Source organism: Anopheles merus, chromosome 2L (genome assembly GCF_017562075.2).
Source record: "Anopheles merus strain MAF chromosome 2L, AmerM5.1, whole genome shotgun sequence".
NCBI lineage: Eukaryota > Metazoa > Arthropoda > Insecta > Diptera > Culicidae > Anopheles > Anopheles merus.
Window position 1 is genome coordinate 34,077,659 of NC_054083.1, and position 15,808 is coordinate 34,093,466.

Below are 15,808 nucleotides of genomic sequence, written 5' to 3' on the forward strand. Positions count from 1 at the left end.
CACCGAACACAATTATTCTTACATTATTTTATGCCCTCACTATTTATCTATGGATTGCCACGTATATGGAAAATTGCCACGTAACCTGAAAATAATGTAAACATATGAAAAACGTGTAAAAAAAGTTGCTGTTTCACGTGTTGCTATTTTGACACGCGCAGCAAAATGAGCCTAGCTCTGGAGCAAAATCAAAGTTCATATAGGGTACAGGTCGATGCATGTCTTGGGAATTTACAAATAATAGTAAGTAGTAGAATCCGCGTTTTTACAGTTCGGCCTCGTCCAGTGTCTCATTGATTAGTTTAGCTTTTTTCCTAAAACATCTTTAAAACGATATGGTTTGGTGATCTTTCAAGTGTAATAATTATTAATGAGTGCCATGCAACGAAAAAAAAACATCCAAAAACCATTGATATTCTGAAGAATCTGGCGCATCGAAAACAGTTAATATTGAGTGAAACCACTGTGATTGTTACGAATTTTTACTAGGAAAACACATTTGAACAAATCCAAGTACTTTGTATTAGTGCAAAAAAAGCTATGCATCGACCTGTATCCTATATGGACATATGTAAACAAAACGGGACACATCAATAGGCTACTCAATCTTATTTTGTATTTTTTGTTATTGTTTCTATTAAGGGCTATAAAATTAACATGGTGTTCATAGTACGCTCCAATGAATTTATTTTGGGGCTTGGAATTTATAGTTGCTGTGAAAAAATGCTTAAATTAGGGTTCTCCATTATGCCCCGCTTTCCCTAGCTGTACTTAAAGCAGCTGGTTTATCCCGGTTAACACAACACCATCCCATATGCGGTGGATCGATTGATCTGTGTGTGTGAGCGTGCGAATCGCTTCTACTTTTAGACGAAGCAGGAGAACTCTGCTTGACCAGCGGTCCATGTGGTCGATTGTTACTGCTGAGCGCTATTTTCATCGTTTTCAAACCAAGCCTCATTTATTAGATGATAAGTAGTTTGCACAAAAAAAAAAGAAACACACACACACAAAACGATACCATCTAATCCGGCGAGTGTTTGGGCAAAAACGTGTCGATTTTGGGGAAGTGAGATCATTCCCAGATCGTGTTTATACAAGCTTTTAGCAGCTTAAGCTGGGTGGAATAAAAAAAAAACAAATAATGTGCTCCTCTTCGCAGAATGGATGTCTTTAGAGCTGTGATGCAAAGAATCTTCCTAATTTTCTGGACGCGAGGCTCGTGCACGGTGGCGGCCAGGAAATGGGTTTGCTTTTCAAATGCCACCTTTTAGCCCTCACGGAGCCATTCCTCTCCTTGTCTGTGGCCACAACAGTTGATCGCGTGTAGATCTCTGGTCTTCCCTGTTCCAAGGGGCAAAGATCATGACTATCTTTTGCTTCTTAAAAAACAGAACACAAACAGTGTGTGTCTCATTCTAGCGCTCCGGGAAGAAAAGCATTCGCATTATTTATAGGCAGCAGACGCGTCGACCTAATGCACTGCAAACCGTTACCGTTGTAGGCAGACGAACTGCAAACTGCAGCGTGTCGTGATGGTGCCGGAAATGCATGCAGCGGAGTGCACAAACAGTGCACGGAGCTGCCTGCACACGCATAGCTGTGTGTGTGTGTGTGTGTGGCGTCTTTTGAAAGGCCTCGATTCATCCAGGATGACGCCCAATCCCCCCCGCCGGGTGGGCGTTGGTGGTGATGTGGATACAGAATAAATCTAAATGCAGCGTTAAGGGGAAATTAAATTAGCTCTTCGCTCTTTGCTGACCGAAGCGGGAGGTTTGAATCATAATTTTTGCTACAGGTTTCTATTGAAAAGCCCTCCCCTCCCTCCCCTGGGACACATGTACCGGATGGCATGCTGTGCCAGAATTAACTCTACAAATTGATTTGAAGTTGACTCACACACCAATCATTTTCATTGGCCAATCATATCGAGTGCGTTGATTATTCCTTTGTGTACAATAGGGCAAAGACAGGCATCTAACTAAAATTCTGCGCTTGGATCCCAAGTTTGTTCCCCAAGGAGCGTCAAATTTGGCAAATTTATTGCCCTCAAATCAAGTACTTCCTTTTATGTGCATCAGCTTAGCGGCATTCCAAGAACTTAAGCGTATCTCTCTCACTCTCTCTATGTTTGTGTGTAGTTGTGTGCAAATTTGGTTGTGCATGACCAACTGTAACAACCACCCCCTTCTAGCAGCATACAGAACTCATCCAACCGCTACCCTCAGACGAGGGAGCGCCATTGTTCAGGCCCAATAAAGCACAATCAGCAACTATAACCTCTCCCCCCTGTCTGTCGGTTGAGCTGAGTGGGAGATGAGCAATTTTCATCAATTGTCCTATCCATACACCAGCGCCTGTTTGCGTCCCTCATCACGCGTGGACTCACTCACCACACAACAGTTACTGTGCGTACGGTTTTGGTAATTGGTGTTCGTACCAGATGTTGCTGGATGCGTGAATTCTGACGAGCAGATCGATTTTGGTGTAACCATAAAAGGTGTGGTGTCGTGGTCTGGAGCGACCGCATCTACCGGCACATTTGGACGCGAGATCGCCGAGATTCAACAACCCGCGAATCATCATCGCGGTGTGCTCTCTTGCTCTCAGTTCCTAAGTGAATGCGCAAATAATTGCACTGCAGCTGACACACGTACACGTACACGTACCGGTGATCTCAAACATTCCAGTTGATCGTTTTCGTGGAGCACATCTGTTTCTTCGCGTACAGTTTGACATTGCTAATGCGTTTGCACGCCCGGACGCAAACAAAAAAAAAAACAGCATGACGTAAGCGGCTGCGCAAAGTGTTTGTGCGGCTAGAGAGCTCACGTCATCTCTTGCTCTGGAGCATTGTCCAGTGTTCTAGGCTATTGGAGGTGTATTAGATCACCGATCGATTTGGTGCTTGTAAAAACAAATTAATGTGTTTTTTTTTACAAATTATTACACCCTCCGTTTTTTTTTTTTTTGCTATTTGTAGCTCGTTGTGATGACTGGAGGATTGTGTTGCGTTTTCTTACTTTTTTGTTGTTGTTTAACTCCGGCGCCCAATTGACCACCCTTGTTCGTCACCGTGTTCACCTTGAGAATGAATAGCTGAAAGCTGCTTGCGTGTTTGTGGGACGCGACGACGAGCTTTATGGATTCCGTAGTACGCTGGCCGAAGCTGTCTGGAGTCGACGAACACGTTTTGCTACTACCGCGCGAGATCAATCGTGAACGTGATTCAAACGTTTGCGTCAAGCGACGTCAGTTGGATGATGTTGCGGAGCACCCTCAGCAGTCTCACCCTCTTACCCCTCGGTTTTGATTAGACATTCCAAGCACGCCTGATCCGGCCCAAGTGTCGCGCGTGTTTTGCTGCGTGCCCTGGCTGCTAACAACCATCGCCGTCGCTAAAACGATAGCAGCAATGGCAGCCGCGGGCCAGCTGTAAGCAACCCCATCGTGGCTTCGGCTATCTGTCGTGTCCGAACCATGAGGTATTGCATCCCTCTCCCGCACTCTTTCCCCTGCAAAAAAGAAAGGGATGTTTTGCTCTAAATTTGATCGAACTATTCGAAGCCTATTCGATACATCGGGGGAAAAAAGGGGGCGAAGTGTACGGTGGTGTGTTGCACATTTGTTGCAGCTGTACTTTGTTCCCGCAACTGGCACAGGGGTGGTCGATCGCACCCCTGACAGAAGGGGGTTTTGTGCAAGGGCCAGAACGCCACCACCGGGACTAATTGTTCGGTTCCGGTTTCGGTTCGCTCCTCTCCCATCATGGTTTCGGGACGGACAACGTGTAATGGTTTACCATTTTTTGTGTCGTTAACAATCGATACATTCGAAATCAATTTCATGGTCTTAAAGTGATATTGGACGTTAATTTGCAGGGAAGGGCAACACACGATGATGATCTCTGATATTGATAGACGGATGCAGCAGGCGGGGAAAGAAATGAATTGATCATTTAGTTTTGCATATTTTTATTCAAAAAAACCGTTGATAAAGATTATTAGGCAAAGGTACGTAAAGACAGTCTAGGAAAATGTTAAAAATCTAGTGGTATCTAAATACAGCGACCATGAAAATGTGCATACTTTATCTTACACTCATGTTTAAGCAGAAAATACTTGTCAAAAATTGAAATTTTAATCAGTTTTCATGTTTTTCCATAAAACGTATATTTGACGATTACATGCATTTGATACGGCATTTTTGAAACGACATGTTCATTCAGCCGTGAATATAGGAGTTGTATGCGCCATTTCTAATACCTCGGAAAATGCAGAATCTAAGGCATTTGTAAAATATCGAGCACTAACAGCTGACGTTATTCAAGCTTATAGAAGAACATTTTAGAATTTACTCCACGGCGAAAGTCCTCGACTCCAGCATATTTGATGTACTATTCAAGTCCAAATTCAACTTTTTGATCATTGAAATCTCATAGAATCTCATCTATTCCTGACCGATGTCATGTATCAATGACTCTTTCTTTTTATTGATTAAATTTGTCCAAGTCGGGGCAAGAGGCTTTCTACAGTTGCTGGATAGTTTATATATTTCGATTTAGACCCTTACTTAAAGTATTTGATGTCATCTGTTCATCACCAAGTTGTTAAAAGAAGTAAATTAAAGAAAGAATAAATCTACAAATTTCGTTGCCCGGTGTCACATCTTTCCTTACCACAGAATATTGTTGGGGTTCATGAATATTTCGTTGAGATTCATTCATATGATTCTTCAGTGATGAGTGATTGGAGTCTCGAGTCGAATCTTCAAAGATCACGAATCTTCAAAGATTCATGAATCTGTAAAGAATCACGAATCTTCAAAGATTCATGAATCTGTAAAGAATCACGAATCTTCAAAGATTTATGAATCTGTAAAGATTACCGAATCTTCAAAGATTCATGAATTTCTAAAGATTCTTGAATCTCCAAATGTTATGAATCTTCAACGATTCATAATTCTCTAAATATTCATGAATCTCCGAAGATTCATGAATCTCTTAAGATACATGAATCTATAAGATTCACAACTTTATTAAAATTAATATATTTCTTAGGATTCATGAATCGTTAAAGATGTATGATCTCCAAAATATTGAATTTGCCCAATCCCACCTACAACTTGCCCGTTGTCGGTTGAATAATGCAAGTTGCGGTGCTTAAGATCCGTAGTAGTCAAATTAGGTCCAAAATTTTACGAATTTGGTAGATATCATGTCAACAATTTTGTCAGATGGGTTGTTATACTTTCCGTTGGGAGGCTGCCTTGTTGAATTATTCGATAATTACATTTATCATGTATTTATGAGAAGTGTCTAGCTTACCTGCAGTGTCCGTCTTTGCTTACCTTGCTTGTGAGCTCTTCTAGTGAAGAAATATCATATTTCTAGTTCAAGACATATATTTTTTTACCTTGATCCTATGGAGTAAACTATTGTTGTTAAATTGTTTATCAGCAAACAACCATAGACCAACAATCAAATTTGATATCTTCTAGTAAATGATAGCAACTAGCCCATGCTACCAAACTTGGCATGATCTCGCTACAAGGCAGTGAGTGGCGCTATCGCCACTCGCCATTTGCCGCTAAACTAATCTAACCATCTCGGACGGAAAACCAACAACGGTGCTAATTTTTGAATAATTTATTCACATAATCTATTCATCCCAGTCCAGTTTTCTGCGTGTCACTTTGATGTTTCTTTCCCCATACGTTTTTTTTATTTGTTCGCTTCGCTCGATTAATCGAACAGCCCACAAATCTGACCCATAAGTAGTCTGTAAAAACCCGTTCTCCTTGGTGCGCAAGATCGAGTGGTTCAATTTTGTTGTTGTTGTTGATGTTGTAAGCCGTGGTTGATTGTTTTTTTTTTTCGATTTCGTTCAAAAGCTATTGTGACTGTGGCCAATGTCGCGCCACATATGCGCACGACCGAACGTGACAATGTAACCCATGGCTGATGGAGTCTTATGTCAATGTCTGGTGACGACGCCGATGATGATGATGATGAGGGGGTTTCGTTTTGGAATTTTTATCGGTGAATATTTAACATTCCAGTGTCACACTCGATCGATAACTAGGGAGTGAGGAAAGTGGAGGAGATACTGGGGCTGGTGCCTGATAAACCTGGTGTTCGAATTCATTAACGCCGCGATCGTCGTGGGGAGCGTATTTTGGAAGTTGGACTTCCGCATTTTGCTTTTGATGCTTTCGCTTTCGCCTAAAATTGTATATGTGAGTGAGTGCTTTGCAGTTGATTAAAGACGACCGACGATCGTTTGATTTGCATTTGTCAGCGCCAGCTCCGGATGCGATCGATATCGATGCGCTTTCTCCTGTCATTTGGGGCAAACCCATTATGAAATTGGTTACCTTTTTTCTGTGGAACAAACATTAGACATAAATATTGCTCAAAACCATAAGTCCGGCAATGTGGATACAAAGAGCAAGCGAGCGAGTGAAAATAAGGCCACCGCTGCGTGTGGAGTAAAGCTACAAAAAGGGGTGGCTGGCAATCGCATCCGACACAGACCAAAGCGAGCCAAAGGCGAGAGAGAGAGATCACGCGCAACCAGACTGGGTCGTACAGAAATGGAAAAGTTGAAACCCAACCAGATCGTCACTGAAACTGAAAGCTGCTCAGCAAGTTGTCCTGTGGCCGCTCCCCCATTTCTGTAGTGCACACGCTTCTGGTGGAGGGCGCTCCCGATGCGCATTGGCGCTTTACGCAACGGGGGGAAAATAATTATACAAATCATCGGCAGATCATGGGATGTGTGGCAAAGTACACAATGGGGCCGAAGGGTCCACCGAACGAAGGGGGGGTGGGGTGTACCTTGTACCGAATTTTGCGCAAATGGTTAATATTGTGGCGCGAATGGAGCGCAAAAGGATTGTTTATAATATGCATTAATTTAATTGGCACTGTAAAAACCCACACGCTTTGCCTGGGGGCCGTTCCAGTTCCATGTGGCAAGCACACAGCGCGCGCAGCCGTCCTTGTTCCTCCCCCTTGGGGTGCGTAATCTAAACAAGCGACGTGCATAATCGACCGCGGCTGCGTCTATAGCAGCACCGAGGCTTAAATGCTGCAGCAATTACGCAATCGAATGTTCCTCCTTCTGCGTTGCGTCACGCGTGGAACACAACCTTTTCTTTCCCTCTCACTCTCTCTCTCTCTCTGACCTGTGCTGGCTGCACACAGGAGTGTATTTACTTATAAGGAGGTTAGAGGGGAGGAGGAGACGATGTTCTTTTAAAGCAAAACATCTTGCGATATTGGTATTGCTGAAAGGTTACATACTCCAGCGTGAAGAATCTTAGACTCGCAAAAAAAAGAAAAAAGCTCAACTAGGAAGAGTGATTTTATTTTTTAAATTAGGATTCTATTTTTAATCAATTTTGCGTGCTTAAGAAAGAAATTTGCGATGTGCAAAGCTGTTAAAAAAATAAATCAAAATTATTTTAATTTTTATAACTAGAGTTTGCATAACTTCAGGCGCTTATTACCACGCCAAAATATAAATCAATTTGAAAAACAAATTTGTACATTATTTTTATTAAATTACATTGCTCATTTTCCGCCCCATCATCAAATGGGCCATTTTGTTTACTCCGCAATCCGTTCACTTCTCTATTTCTCTGCGTTCTCAGTTGGCAAACAAACAAAAACTCAACCCGAAAAAGATGTGCTTTTGCGCATGAAGTGTTCGCGTGTAGCCATGCCGCCCGGGCCCCAACCCGTGATCACACTTTCCGGCCGGTTGGGGGGCGGCTGGGGCAAGGTCACAATCTCGCTTGTGACCACCACCGCAGAGGAGGTCTCTCTTTCGCTCCCCGCCAAGCGCGCTCCTTCCTTCGATGGGTTGCGACTCTTTATGGGCATCTTGATCGGGGGGCCCAAGAAAACACCGTGCTGCGAGCTGCTTTCCGCTCGGATCGTGAAGTTTGCAATGGTTTGTTTCATCGGCTCTTGCGAGCAATAGGTGGGAGGGTAACGACGACCGACCGGTTTTTCGGTTGCATGGACCGTCGAGATCGTTTTCAAACGATCCTCGTCCACGGGAACCTGTTCGATCGCGACTTTGCACACACAGCCGCACAGCATATGCACCAAAGGGGATGATGTGTACGATGGTGTGCAATCGAGCATAAATGTGTGTATCTTCCCCTCGTGGTTGGTGGTTGTTCCGGGGTTGAGAGCGAAAACGCGTCCGTGTGGGAACGCGGGTGGATCGACGTGTATGTTGTTCCCCTTGATTGGTCGTCCGGAACCACTCGCCAACCCGAACCCGTGCACTGGGAAACGATTGTGTCAACTTGGGTTGGGACGGGTTGCCCGGAGTGGTTAGAGAGCAACAAATGGTCCAACTACAATTGGAAACCGGGCGCGCGCGCTCGCTCTGTGTTTGAACTTGAACTGGCCACCCCGATGGATGGCGGTGGGACGCTACAAAGACACTCCATTAGCTGTGTCACAAACGGTTTTTGTTGTTGTGTGTGTGACAAAACTGTGTCCGACAGTTCGTTAAGGTTTGCTGCGCATTATTGTTGTGGCCAGCGGCTTTCGGTCTCGATTAATTGGGTGGCGCATTTTTACAAATAACGAAATTAATTATACATCTAGAGTGACACGATTTTTTTGAAGCAGTTTATTGTGTTTAAAAGTAACAGTCTACAAACATTTGTCATTTTTCAAAGTTAAACTCCACTAATTGATTGCTCGATTGCCGTTTTGATGAACGGTTTGCGAATGTGTTTGAAAAATTCCACCTAAACAAACAATGGACTGCTGGCATTCTTCTTGTAGGTTCACACAATTAAAAAGGAATTTTGCTTAGATTTGGCAGTGCTTTGAGCGAAGTATCTTCCTGTGATTAACAATTCAGCTGAAAAGACACTGCTTCTGCAAAAGGTCATTTCAGTAAGAGCAAAACCGAAGAAGATATTAAAAATGAGGAAATAATTTAACTTTGAAAACCTTCAGCAAAAGGTCATGACTTTTGATTCACCGTTGGATGTGCCCAAAAAGTGACCAAAAATTATGGGTTTCTCCTTCTACTCAAAAGTCTCTTTTTTTCAGGCAATCTTCCCCTTTTGGAGGGAGTTAAATGCACGCTCAGAACATGGTTTATTGAGCTTTAAGCAATGTACAATCGAGGCACCACTTTTGCATGTCGTTGCCGTGGCCACGCAAGTGGCAAAAGGGGAAAGTTACATCACGATCACTGCTGACCACACAGTGCCGTCTCCGTCTTTGTAATCAAACCCGCGCACAATACACTTTCACCATTGACCCCTTGTGGCAAGCACCAGCAGCAGCAGCGGCGTATAGTGCAGACATTAACATAGCTTCTGCTGTTCGGTCGGATCGCCCGGAACGGAACCGGAATAAAACATTCCAACCGACCCGGATATGCAATGTGACCCTTTCCCCTGGCACAAAAGCCGGCGAGGAATGTTTTAATCGACAAAACGACGATGGTTTTTTTTCTGCTGCCGTTTTCATGGCCTAAACAGCATTTGGAAGGTGTTAAAAAGAGATGGGATGAAATTATCCAACGGAATTGGGGTTATTACACCTGAGAAGGGTTTGAATAGTTTTCCGTTTCCTCGGTCCTGCTTGACGTTGAGCTTTCGGTTGTCGGCGACGAAGGGCTTGCTCTCCGTACCTCCGAATCACTTTCCCTTTTTTGCTGACGCCTAAACACTAGACTCCTTCTGCCACGGGTTCGTCGCTTGTACGTTTCTAGGCATACAAAGCGAGATCAAGATCGTGCACCACGGCGATGATGTCTGCAATTTGTCGCAGCTACCCTCCGCCCCTGTTAAGTACAGATGTGGAGGGGGGGGGAGGCTTGGGGTAGCATTTGAAACCATCATCCCGTACCCGTAAGCCGCCCCGGGCCATTTTCCATTCACCGGGAAATGGTGAATTAATGGTGTGCAGCGAAACGACTCCCCACAAATGCACCAATGACAATCGACGATGATCGTCGCCTGTGGGCTTTTCTTCTGCACCAATCTCCCTCTAATGCCATCGCTCCCTTCGCCCGGGCCATTCGTCATGACTGCTTTCCAGCTTTTCCAGTCAAACCAAACCACACAAAAAAGTTTGACGCCGAGTTAGGAGTGAAGGAGAAAGTAGCCGCGTGTGTGTGTGTGTGCGTGGCATCATCAGCGCTCAGTTCAGCTGCAATAATGCCATCGCCATTCGTGTCGCTTGCTGCCACCGCGTGCCTAGTGTCGGATGTCATCATTCAAAGCTCGCTTGCTTCCTTGTGCGCCGCTGCTGTGGAGTGAAGAAAGCTTTTCCCATTTTTGGGGGAAAAGTAACCAGTGTCGTTGACAATTGCGCTACGACGCAGTTGGAAGTAGCAGCAAGTTTGTAACTCTTTTCTTTGTACCTGTACACCCCGGAGAAGAAGGTGTCCGTTCGCCTTTTTTTTTTGGTGGCGTTGATGGCGGTTACACTACTTGCGCCATAAAACACTCAGCTACAGCTCTTTCCTATCTTGAACATGTCCGGTCCGGCGTGCTGCATGTGTCCAAATGTGGCCCCACAGTTACGTAAACGGATATGAGGGCTCATCAACACCGAACGCCGCCGCTCCATCTCCTTTCGTGCGGGGTATCACGTGCATATCAACTCTACCAACGCCACTGCTGCTGAATCGGAAGCGTTTAGTTGCGTACATGACACTGTTTCACTTTCCATTTCGATTAATTACCGAGCGTAAATGGACCCAGGGGGTGGTGAAGGCGATAGTAATAGTAGCAGTAGTAGTAGTAGTTGTAGTAGTCGACGAAGCTCTGTTCGGTTGGGGTATTAGTCCATTTGCGCTGTTGAGCGATGACGGGGGGAGAGATAATGATAGGCTGTCCAAATAATGCGACGCTACATTTCTCATCCGGTTGTTGGCGGAACACATTGAGGTTTGACTTGTGGTGGGTTGGGTACTGATACCCGTCAGCTGATTCCGTGTAATCGTGCGTGCGTACGTGCCCTCTTGGCGAGGAGTTGAAGTCGTGCAATTAGAATTAGCCATTAGGAAGCGAAACACCCGCTCATCGAGGCAAACGGAAGAATTTGAAGGTCTTCCTATTTTATAGTCGATGTCTTTGGCCGGCAGGGGTCGACAAAGTCCGGTGGGTGATAAGTATTTTGCAACTCGATTGTTCTTGCTTCTTAAACAGTAAAGTTATGATGACTACTTTTGCAGGACAACAGTTTTTCAATTAAATCTTCATTTAAGAGGATTTCGAGAGGACAGATGACGTGCAAAAATGTTATAGAATGAAATTTCTCGCAAAAGCAGTAAACAGGCTTGTAGAGAAAAGAAACTCATGAATCTTCCATTGTAATTTGCAAGATTAGTGAAACTAACTTCTTAGTAATAATAGCTCTCGCAAATAACTCTTCCGGTGGTGTTTTTCATTAGCTAAAGCCAGAAGTGTACTAAAGATGCCATTTTTGTTTAACAATGCTAAATAATCTTATGGGAATAAAAGTTCCTTTTTCAAAAATGCACCTTAGGCTCTTCATTTCTTTCAATCTGATTCTTTTTCTGAAAAATTGTGCCGATTCCTATCTTGAGTGATGCAATTTCAAACGTTCACAGGATGTTCGTTGCTTGAACTCTTATCGATATGGTGTCATGCGGACATTGGATACTTTCAATGCTCTTCTTATTATCTTGATCAATGTCTCTTACACGGTAACCAAATAGCGTTTTTTTCTGTGAATTTTGTAGAAGTTCTAGCCGTTTCGACCATCGAATTGATAAACAAACTGCTGATTAAAGGTTTTATTATAGTCGTAACAAAATTGAAGGCTTTAAAATTTGAGACATTAAACAAAACCACGCCACGCGGAACTTCTAATCTAGTTAACGAGTGTAATTACTCAGCACATATTTGTGTTGTTATGCCAAGCACGCTAATCAGTTAATCAGGCATTAGTTCCTCCCTATCGCTCTCGTAACTAGGTATTCTGCAAAATTTGTGTTCAATAGTGTGTTTTGCGCTCTGCGTGTGGCTCCTTTTTCTCCCCCTTCAACCCAATGATTGATAACCTTTTCGTGAGGGTATCGCTTGGCACTGACTAAAATTGCCGAATAAGCGGCGCTATGCTTGAATGTTTGAAGGACTTTTGTGGAGGAGCTGCAGCAGAGCAAAGAACTTCACAAAACTTCACGAAACAACACTCCACTGGTACCATCCGGGGCAAATGATGGACAAACATGCACTGTCAAAATTTATAACCCAGCACTAAAGGTTGGCGTTGCTCCGGTCTTCCTAGGTCACTGGATAGGGTGAGCAATGCACTCGAACTTGAAGTTTCCTTGGAACTTCTGGCAAATGCAGTACTTTTTGTTTGGTGCAGTGTTTCTCCCTTCATGCAGACATTTTCACCTGACGCGCGGGATGTCATAATATTTGGACACTTTTTCACATGCAAACACAAAACGCATAAGTTACCCACTTTCGTCGCGATGAGTTTGATAATGAAAATTGTAGCCACCGAAAATGGTGGATTCGTTTGCAATCTTTCCTTTAGGTGAGGTGCGTCCGTAAGCTTGAGACGTTGTTTTGTTACTGGAGCGGTGGCACAAGCCAAAAAGAAGACACCTATGCCTCCTTGCTCGCTGTCCGAAAGTGTTTTACTACACTCGCAAAGGGTGTTGTGCGGGAATTCCACGACAGGTCCGTTACTGATCGTGTACAACGCTTCCCTTGCGCAGTTTCTGTTATCTAGCACGCACCAGCTACGGTGGCGTACGCGCCCAATGTTTTGCAGGCTCTTATCACGCCCCGAAATGAAAATGTTTTTAGTGAGTATATACAAACATGAGAGTTATCACATAATCGTGGTTGTAAGGTTTTTCGTGAGTTTTGCGCAAAATGCACGAAGGATGCAGAGATTTTGATATAAAGTGAAATGTTGACCCTGGTTAGTGGTCAGAGTTCGTTGAAGTTGCAGTCACAATGGAGTCCAATGTCTGGATGTCGCGTTCGTTTCACCTGCTGCTAGTGCTGGTCTGTAGTCTAGCCAGTCTGGCATCAGCCCGCCATGCCTACGGTCCAAGTAAGTCCTACAGCGGTGTACCTTATTCTCAGCAACAAGTGATATGGGATCTTAACAACTCCAATATTTTTCTCCAAAATGTTTGTCCAGAATGTTGTCCACCGAATGAGGTACTGCTATGGTGTCCACCCGTCTGTGAACCAACCTGCGACAACGACTGTGTGCCCACGCCGAGCGGAGTTCCAATGGAAACCTGCGTCTGCAAACCAGGCTTCGTCCGACATCAGGGTCGCTGTATTGAGAAGTGCGAATGTCCGGCACCGTGCCCACCACCAACGGAACCTCCAACAGAGTGTCCTCCAGTGGAGATGACTCCAAAACCCTGTGGCCGTACGTTTTACGGCGTGAGCCGCAATGAAGAGGTCGTACCATCGTCGTTCAAACCTGTACCGTACTTCCAACAGACTGCACACTATTCCTCCCAACCACGTCCATTCGTACATCCTAGCCCGTACTCCATGATGTCTCAGTCGCAGAACCTTTCGCAAAGCTCCAACTATCTCTACCGGCCGGTGCGACCGTGTCCACCGAAAAGGGACCCCCCAACCACGGTATCACCGTTCGACGTGTGTCCACCGAACGAGATACAGCAGCCATCGCCGATCTGCTGTGAGGAGACGTGCACGACCAACTGTGCCGCTGTGCTCTGTCCGGCTCAGCCTCCGACGGGTCCGCTGGTGTGTACCTGCGACAGTGGCTTCGTGCGGCACGAGGGTCGCTGTATCAAGCGGGAGGAGTGTCCGGTACAGGAGCCGGTGAAGGTGTGCGGTCCAAACGCCCGGTACAGCCCCTGCACGCCCTGCTGCCAGCCGACGTGTGACAACGACTGTAGCAAGATCTTCTGCATCGCAGCCTGCACAGGCCCACCGACTTGTGTCTGCAACGAGGGCTACGTACTGCACAAGGGCCGCTGCATACTGCCGTCCGAGTGTCCCGGCAAGTGCCCACCAGCTACGGAAGCACCACCACCACGTCCGTGCCACTATCCCGAGAGTGTTCCGCGAAAGTGTCACCCACCGACGACGGCAGCTCCTCCCTGTCAGGTGCACCATTACACCGAGAGTCCTCGCAAGTGTCCCGCGAGTACTCCAGCTCCGTCCTACGGCTCCGTCTATTACCCACATAGGACGTGCCCGCCGGCCTGTCCGCCCGGCGCCAGTTTGCGTCCCTTTAAACCGTGCTGCGTGGACACGTGCACAACCGACTGTCGTGTGGTGCGGTGTGCGGAAAGTTATACCGGACCTCCGACCTGTGTGTGTGATTACGGGCTGGTGATGCACAAAAACCGGTGTATTCCACGGGAACACTGTCCAAGCACGAGCGAGCCGACCTATGGCGGCGGTGGTGGTAGCTACGCCAATGCTTACCCATTTTTGATGGATTGATGAAGACTTTATTTATAATAAATTATTATTCTTTTTGGAGAAAAATGTAGAAAGTAACAAATTGTTGGTGTGCCTTATTTGGTAAATATATTGCTTGCAGAGAGAGATGGTCTTTTATTTTGCTGAGCTATAACGCAATAGTGAGGTTATAACGCAATAGTGATGATAATAAACGCTCTGCTTGAGTTATTTCAGCTTGAATATGTTGAAGTTGCAAGTTAACTCACTATCTAAGAGTTGTGAAAAAGTACTGCGAGTGAGTTGCTAGTCGTCGATGAGTTCACTCATCAAGATAGCACGCATCAAAGAATTATTTAACTTGATTTGAAGATTTGATTCGTTGTTGGGAGAGTTGCTAGTCAACGTAAAGAGTTAAATCATTCAAGGAGATCTACCTCGCTTATACCGTGTATGTATATAACTGTGAGAGAGTTGATTTATGGTTTGATGAGTCAACTCGCATAAATTCTCAAATAAGCGATTTAGCTCATGAAACATTGTGGTGAGTAAAACGTCGTACAGAGTTTAAGTTTGAATGAAGATTAAACTCTCTAAAGAATTACTCAGGTCACAAACGATTCAATTGTACTGTCAGTGGGTTAAATGTTGTTTGTAAAGAGTCAAATCACTCAATGAAAGTTAACTTTAGCAAGACTTAAACAACTCACAAATCACTGGGATCACTGTAAGTCTCCTGAAAGAGTGAATTAACAAATGATCAATGCTTAACTAAATTAATTCAATTCAAAGAGTTAACTCTATCAGTCTTTCTGGATCAGAATATATTCCATCAGTTTTAGCATTATTACAGCAGCTATATCTTCTTGATGTTTTACCTAAGAAAACTAACCATTTCTCTTTCTCGCACCTACATTCTCATTCCAGACCTGGCACAAGACGTGCTTCAAATGTCACGAGTGTGGCATGACGCTCAACATGAAGACGTACAAAGGCTTCAACAAACTGCCCTACTGTGAAGCGTAAGTAAACCATTGCAATTTTTATTCTACCCAAGCTGTAGACTGAGGGTGGGTCGGTTGCGCCAAAGCCGAAGGTGGAGCGCGAAACTCGTACACGTTGCTGCCCAACCCCATGTCCAGCAGATGCCCTTGATGCTCGTCTGATATTGTCCAGAGCGCGCACCCGCACAAGCATGAGGATGGTTGGTTTTGTAAACTGTTTTACAGTTTTGTGTTTTGTTCTTTCGTGACCACTTTTGCACTGTTGCCTGGTACCGGCCAACTGTTGGGCACGATACTGACGCTATTTATAAACATTTTGGACGCCATTCGGAGTACAGTGTCGCAATCCTGGGCTGGTGGACGTTCCTTTC

At 44.9% G+C, this 15,808-nt stretch overlaps 2 protein-coding genes across 3 annotated transcripts in view; both read left to right on the plus strand.

Moving 5' to 3' along the window:
• LOC121594819 (LIM and SH3 domain protein Lasp) overlaps positions 1–15,808 on the plus strand; it is a 53,865-nt gene that overhangs the window by 3,781 nt on the left and 34,276 nt on the right. For both annotated transcript variants that reach the window (XM_041918519.1, XM_041918520.1), the window contains exon 2: positions 15,361–15,455. In XM_041918519.1, the coding sequence (XP_041774453.1) occupies positions 15,361–15,455 (95 nt within the window). The remainder of the gene's footprint in view (positions 1–15,360; positions 15,456–15,808) is intronic.
• Positions 6,681–14,965, plus strand: LOC121594820 (zonadhesin-like). Its single transcript, XM_041918521.1, has 2 exons — positions 6,681–13,090; positions 13,181–14,965. Exons 1-2 carry the CDS (start codon positions 12,991–12,993, stop codon positions 14,473–14,475), a joined length of 1,395 nt encoding a protein of 464 aa, XP_041774455.1. The 5' UTR covers positions 6,681–12,990; the 3' UTR covers positions 14,476–14,965.